Below are 7,780 nucleotides of genomic sequence, written 5' to 3'. Positions count from 1 at the left end.
TATTGATACACACAATAACTTGGGTGGATCTCCAGGGCATTTTACTGAATGATAGAAACCAGCCTCAAAAAGTCATATACTTGCATGAACCCATTTAAGTAACATTCTTGAAATGTCAATATAAATAGAACCAGACTAGTGGACTTTATTTCAATGTCAGGTTCCATGCATTGATATCGTATCAGTTATTTATATGATCCATGACCAGGTAGCTCAGTTGGTAGAGCATGATTGGGATATGCCAAGGATGCGGGTTCCATTCCCGGTCAGGGCACATACAGGAGTCAACCAACGAGTGCATGGGTAGGTGAAACAGCAGATGAATGTTCCTGTCTCTCTCCCTTTCTCTTTCTAAAACCAATCATTTTTATTTACTTTTTTAAAGATGTGGCCTGACATGCGGTGGTGCAATGGATAAAGTATCGTCATGGAATGCTGAGGTTGCCAGCCTGAACCCCCCCCCCAACCCCCATTTGCCTGGTCAAGGCACATGCAAAAAGCAACTATGAGTTGATGCTTCCTGCTCCCTGCCGCTTTTCTCTCTCCCCTCTCTCTAAAATCAGTAAAGTCTTAAAAAACAAAAAGAAGATGTAGTCAATAGGAAAAATGTTGAAGGGTACACAACACCTCTCTGTACTGTTTTGCTTTTATCTTTCTGTACATTTTACCTGTCCTTGGACATGGCTTCCTCTCTTTGGTACTAGGTACAGTTGCTGAATCTCTTTCTTTCTCCCGTTTCCTGTTGTATCATGGCTTCTTTGCATTGTCCTCCATGCAGATGGCAAGTCTTTCCCATCCTCCTGTTAACCCTATCCTTTTAATAAAAGTGCTGTTTCCATATGCTTAATCCTAAAACCAGCAGCGTTGTTTTTTAAAAATCTCTTTAAAACACATACACACACACCACACCCCGGCTTTTTATTTTATATCATCATTCTTCTTAAGTTCAGTAGTCCACACTACAAACCTGTTTCTAGCATGTGTCTCAGAAGATAATTTTTTGTTTATATGGATGAAGCGTTAATAGTATTTTTGGTGTCTGTGGAGTATGATCACATATTCAGAAATTACTGGGAATACAGTGACATCAAATATTACGTTTTAAAAGTTTTTCATATAAATTCGCACATTAAAAAAAAAGAACCCTATGCCAGGCCATGTGTGCAGAGCCTTCACTTGGAACCTATGATTGTCCCAATTACCACACACCCGTCACTCAGAACACAGCCTGGTTTTGGGAGCTGGTGAACTCAATCTGGCAACACTTGCAAAAGTACTACCTTAGGTTCTCAAGGGCCAAAGGGGCCTGCTGGCTCTTCTACTGGGTCCAGCCCTAAATAATCACGGTCCTTTGCAAAAATTATGAGTTGCAGGTGTTTAAATTTTCAAGTATTTTCTTTTGGTCTTTTCATTAAATAAGGAGTCAAGGCAACAATTACACTTTGATGGGGGTAGTATACTGCTCACAAAAATTAGGGGATATTTCAAAATGAATATGAAGCGATAAAAAAAGAAGCTTTAGATTTTTTTTAGTAAACAAGAACATCAGAAAAGCAAACAAGTCAAAGAAAGTTGTTCAATTATGCAAATGAGATGCAAAACCAACTTTTATTTCATTGGTGAAAATGCACTATTCAAAAGGCTGAAAGTTCTGGAGTATGTGCACGCTCCCTGATCTCCTAATTTCTGTGAGCAGTGTATTTACACTTAAAACAGTTCTGCATTCTTTTGCAACCAAACTCTTCCCCGCTGTTCTACATTCCAGTATCTATTGAACAGAACACCGAACAGGAATAGGAATAGAAGACCTGGTCCCTGCATTGCGGTTCCGCGGCTCGGGGGACGGAGGAAGTTTGTCCCTCGCGCGGCGCCGTGCGGCGTTCGCGCACGGCAAGATGGCGGCGGTCTCAATGTCAGAGGCGCTGAGGCGGGCGCTGTGGGGGAGAAGGGCAGCCGCTCTGGCTGCGGTGTCTGTCCCCCGGGCTCCGACCAGGTAACGGGGCTGGCAGCTGCTTCTTCAGGCTTCTCGGGCGTCGCCTCCGCTCCTGCGGGGTCCTCTGCGGCTGGGCCCCGAGAAGGCCTGGGGGGGGGGGGAGGCGTCCCGAGAGGGGGCGGGCGGCACTGCGGGGAGGCCGGGCCGGCGGGCGGTGCGGGGCGGCGGGGCCGGGGGGGGCCGCGGCGGGGGCCATTAGGCGGGCGGGCTGTCCCGGCGGCTGCCGAGCCTCGGGAAGGGGCGGAGCCTCACCGAGTCCCCGTCCCCCACCCTCCTTTTCACCTGTGGCCCCGCACTGCTGTCCTGACCTGGGTGGGGGTGGGTGAAGTCACCTGCTGTCCTTGCACTGCCGTCCTTACCTGGGGATGAAGTCACTGCTGGCCATTCCTTCCTGTCCTTACCTGGAGGGGGTGTGTGAAGTCACCTGCTGGCCACTCAGGCCTGTCCTGATCTGGGGGGAAATGACCTTCTGGCCATTCGCTCCCGTCCTTACCTTGGGGGGGGGGGGGTGAAGTCATCTGCTGACTGGTCACTCCGGTGCTTACCTGTGGGGTGAATTCCTCTTCTCTTTCAGTGATGTTGATTAGGTTTCTGAAGTGAAACATTATTTTATGCATCCCTGCTTAGGAGAGACACTTGTTGGGAAATCAACGTTGGTAAAAATATTGGAAGTAAAAATATTGGAAATTAATTTTTCAAAGGCTGATGATAGTCCTGCTGGGAGGATCCTCATCCAGAATTTTATTAAATCCTTGCAGTAATTTGGAAGTTTTTGTTATTGTTTTGTCTTGAAGCATCTTTGCGATGGTGGTATTTTTTGCGACTGCATTACTTAATGTTTCATTTCCCCAAGTTTTCCAGACTTTGTTGTCTTAACTGGACAGAGAGTGCGCGCGCGCACACACACACACACACACACACACACACTCTTATCTGCGAATAATTATGTTTTATTGCTGTTTAATATTGTTAGTATAACTATAAACCAGGGCTCATATAGTGTGTCCTGCCTGAGAGTAAATATTGGGAACAGGGACAGAAGGACTGGACAGACTGATGTGAAGGGCACGGGACCTGTGGGAATTGTTAAAGTGCTAATTAATTTAAGTATTATATTAAATACATGTAAATATAAAGGGGGTGCAGAGGATTAGAACTAGAGTTAACTAGAAAGGATTTTTTTTCTTACCTTTTATTTATTTATTTATTTTTTATTTTTATTTATTCATTTTAGAGAGGAGAGAGAGAGAGAGAGAGAGAAAGAGATGGGGGGGGGGGAGGAGCTGGAAGCATCAACTCCCATATGTGCCTTGACCAGGCAAGCCCAGGGTTTAGAACCGGCGACCTCAGCATTTCCAGGTCGACGCTTTATCCACTGTGCCACCACAGGTCAGGCCTAGAAAGGATTTTTGAAGGTAACTTTTATCAAAGTTTTAACTAGTGAGTTTTGGGCAGGTTCTGTGGGTTATGGAAAGGATTGAAGGCCGTACATAGTTCAGAGATATGTGTATAATACACAGTCATTGGAAAACGAGGATGCGAAGACTGGGAAAGATAAATAAATTTGCATTAACTGTTCTGCATACGAGGGACTTGAAGAATGGAATGTATTTCTCTAGTGTCAGGTACTTCATTCACAGTGTGACTTAGGGCTAGGCTAGAGGTGACTGAGCTTAGTTCTTATTCTCCTAGTCATTATGGACATTAATTTTGTGTTCCCAATTAGTAATGTATTCTCTGTTGCCCTAGAACTGAAAACAGATTTGAAGGGCCCATTGGTGCATGGCTAGTCCGAACATGGCTGGATGTCAGCTGAAGTTAAGATACTACATTTTGGACACTTTGATGATAATCATGGCTACTAATCCAGAATTAAAGAGTTTCTTCTTAGAAATGTCTTAGAAGAGATTTGGAAAGAAAATTAAAATTTAAGTTACTGAAGATTACTTTTTTTTCATACTTTAAAAATTTTTAAAGCTAAGGAAAACAAATTTTAAACAAGTCAAATCACATCCTTATTTGCTTTCTTCCTCCTCCTCCTCCTCCTCCTACTCCTCCTCCTCCCCCCCCTTCTTTTTCTTCTTCAAGATTTATTGATTTTCTGTCATATGGGGAGGAGCAAGAAGAATCAACTCATAGTTGCTTCACTCTAGCTGTTCATTGCTTGCTTGTTGTATGTGCTTTGACTGGGCAAGCTCAGGGTTTTGAACCAGTGACCTAAGTGTTCCAGGTTGACACCAGGCTTTATTTGCTCTCTATGACACTTTTTTTACCCAAAGAACTTAACGATGTTTATCTCTAGGGAAATCTATGGTCCTTTTCTCTCACATATTATTTGCTGTTCATCCTTGAGCTCTGTTTTTTCTTTGTGCTTCAAGAGTAATGAGTATCTGAAAAGGTTGAGTGTGGAAAGAAAGCCAATAATGTTTAGAAAACATTTGCAAATGATGTAACACTACAAATGACTTGAGTAGTCATTCTTAGGGAGTATTAGGAGTATTAGGGAGGGTAGAATCAGTAAGGCACTTGGTAAGGAGGGCAAGTAGTGAAAAGGTATAAATATTGGAAAAAAGGAACTGTTAGTAGAAGGAAAGGAGCTGTTAATGGCTACATTAACTTAGAAATTTTATTATAATGTCAGTAAACAATAAAAAAGCAAACCAAAAAAATATCCAAAAACATACACATGGGAGAAAAAAATTATTTGAACAGTGTAAATGATTCACCTGATGGTAGTTACTTAGCTCCTGCTCTAGAGTGAGTGAGTCTCAGAGATGGAGGAGAGCTGATGAGTGGCCCATAGTTACAATGATTTCCAGAGGGTTTGTCCAGGGTCAGTTTAAATACCATATTTCCCCAAGTTTAAGACCCTCCCATATATAATACGCATCTCAATTTTGGGGCCTGAAATTTGAAAAAAAAAAAAAGTATTACATAAAGTTATTGAACTCAAGTTTTAGTTATCATAAATTCATACAACTCCTCATCACTGTCAAAACTCCCATCTATTAGCTTGTCCTCATCTGTATCTGATGATGAATCACTGTCTTCATATATTGCCTCATCCTCAGTTCCATCAGTGGCATTTGAAATGCTACAACCACTGTATAAGACTCACTCAGTTATTAGACCTCAAATTTCTTGGAAAAGGGTGCATCTTATACATGGGAAAAAATACGGTAGGTTCATCTGAAAGCCAGATGAAGTGGCTCCAGTTTCAAAGAAGCCATACTTAGGACATTTAATGCAGCAATTTTTGTTTTGTTGTCTTTAGCCTCTTCATGCACACCTATCTATCTCATCCAGTTCTGGTTTCATTACTCCTGAATTTGGACTGAGTCTTGTATTTACCTCAAACACAGCCCCTGAGGGTCTGCAGAAGGTGCTAATGAATGTGGTGGTGACTGTGTATCTGGGACCTTTTTTTTTTCATGCTGGTTTTGTGGTCCAATTTCTGGCTCTATCCTGTTGCTCTGTTTCCTTTTTTCTTTTAAGCATTAGATAAGCCACTATAAATTTATGCGTCTGCAGGAACCTGCAATGAGTAAGAGGTCCGAAGATTGACAGGAGTTCTATGTGTATTACACCTTGCTAAGGAAGTGTCTCAGCCCAAACTTGAGAAACATTTAACAGAGGTAGTCAACCTTTTTATACCTACCGCCCACTTTTGTATCTCTGTTAGTAGTAAAATTTTCTAACTGCTCACCGGTTCCACAGTAATGGTGATTTATAAAGTAGGGAAGTAACTTGACTTTATAAAATTTATAAAGCAGAGTTATAGCAAGTTCAAGTATATAATAATAATTACTTACCAAGTACTTTATGTTGGACTTTCGCTGATTGGCAGAATAAATCTTTATAAAACAACTTACTGTAGTTAAATCTGTCTTTTTATTTATACTTTGGTTGCTCTGCTACCGCCCACCATGAAAGCTGGAACGCCCACTAGTAGGCGGTAGGGACCAGGTTGACTACCACTGATTTAATACATGTAAAACCCAGTATATATTGTCCTTACTTCAGATTGGATAAACAGATTCCTCTCTGAAGGGCAGCTACTTTTGCTTTTTCTTTGGAACATATCAAAGCCAAGTTTTGTGAGCTTAAAATGTTTCTTAAGTGCTTTCTAACAGGTTTCATTGTTTGGCTTATTTTCCTCATTAAAAAATAACTAACTAGGCCCTGGCCGGTTGGCTCAGTAGTAGAGCGTCAGCCTGGTGTGCAAGGGGTCCCAGTTCGATTCCTGGCCAGGGCACACAGGAGAAGCGCCCATCTGCTTCTCCACCCCTCCCCCTCTCCTTCCTCTCTGTCTCTCTCTTCCCCTCCCACAGCGAGGCTCCATTGGAGCAAAGATGGCCCGGGCACTGGGGATGGCTCCTCGGCCCCTGCCCCAGGCGCTAGAGTGGCTCTGGTTGCAACAGAGCGACGCCCCCGAGGGGCAGAGCGTCGCCCCCTGGTGGGCGTCCCGGGTGGATCCGGGTCGGGCGCATGTGGGAGTCTGTCTGACTGTCTCTCCCTGTTTCCAACTTCGGAAAAATACAAAATAATAAATAAATAAATAAAAATAATTAGTTGGTCTGTTTCATCAGTAGCAGTATCTTTGTTGAGTAATTCTTGGGAAAATTAAGTATTTTAGAAGTGTCTGGCAAACAGTAAAGCTTACCTAAATAAATGTTAATTTATGTTAATTAAAACCTGAATATTTTTCTTTACTCTTGGTAATAGATGGAATTACTTTTTCAAATACTTGACTCCCTTCCATTCCCAGTGACAGGATTCTACATCACTGCCTTGTTGGCCAAATGACCGGTTTTGGCCAGTCACATGTCACTGGAATTGAGATACCTTGTCAGGCAGAAGCCTGAAGTGGTCCCATTTGCCATGTCTCTTTTCTTTCTGCTGTGAGATGGACGTATCTTGAGTCATGTTTTTTAGCCTACATCCTGGAATGCAGATAACAGGAGCAGAGTGGAAGCTGATTCTTGTAGCGTATATAAAATATAAAATAACTAAGAAATTAACCTCTGTTTTATGCCACAGAGGTGTTTGGATTGTTGGTTACCTGAGCATAACAACCTATACCAGGGGTCCCCAAACTACAGCCCACAGGCCGCATGCGGCCCCTTGAGGCCATTTATCCGGCCCCCGCCGCACTTCCAGAAGGAGCACTTCTTTCATTGGTGGTTAGTGAGAGGAGCATAGTTCCCATTGAAATACTGGTCAGTTTGTTGATTTAAATTTACTTGTTCTTTATTTTAAATATTGTATTTGTTCCCGTTTTGTTTTTTTACTTTAAAATAAGATATGTGCAGCCCTGGCCGGTTGGCTCAGCGGTAGAGCGTCGGCCTGGCGTGTGGGGGACCCGGGTTCGATTCCCGGCCAGGGCACATAGGAGAAGCGCCCATTTGCTTCTCCGCCACGCCCCCCTCCTTCCTCTCTGTCTCTCTCTTCCCCTCCCGCAGCCAGGCTCCATTGGAGCAAAGATGGCCTGGGCGCTGGGGATGGCTCCTTGGCCTCTGCCCCAGGCGCTAGAGTGGCTCTGGTCACGGCAGAGCGATGCCCCGGAGGGGCAGAGCATCGCCCCCTGGTAGGCAGAGCGTCGCCCCTGGTGGGCATGCCGGGTGGATCCTGGTTGGGCGCATGCGGGAGTCTGTCTGACTGTCTCCCCCCCCCACCCCCCACCCCCGTTTCCAGCTTCAAAATAAATAAATAAATAAATAAAATAAAATAAGATATGTGCAGTGTGCATAGGGATTTGTTCATAGTTTTTTTTATAGTCCGGCCCTC

General features: G+C 43.7%; 1 protein-coding gene across 1 annotated transcript in view; it reads left to right on the top strand.

Moving 5' to 3' along the window:
- Positions 1-1,842: 1,842 nt before the first annotated feature.
- The window catches only part of NDUFS4 (NADH:ubiquinone oxidoreductase subunit S4), a 98,454-nt gene continuing 92,516 nt past the window's right edge, over positions 1,843-7,780 (top strand). Inside the window, exon 1 of the mRNA XM_066360845.1 lies at positions 1,843-1,993. Coding sequence (XP_066216942.1) covers positions 1,896-1,993 — 98 coding nt within the window. The 5' untranslated portion in view covers positions 1,843-1,895. The remainder of the gene's footprint in view (positions 1,994-7,780) is intronic.

The sequence above is a fragment of the Saccopteryx leptura genome, chromosome 1 (genome assembly GCF_036850995.1).
Source record: "Saccopteryx leptura isolate mSacLep1 chromosome 1, mSacLep1_pri_phased_curated, whole genome shotgun sequence".
Taxonomy (NCBI): Eukaryota; Metazoa; Chordata; class Mammalia; order Chiroptera; family Emballonuridae; genus Saccopteryx; species Saccopteryx leptura.
The sequence above is the reverse complement of the archived record's forward strand: the minus strand, read 5'-3'. Positions and strand labels throughout refer to the sequence as shown.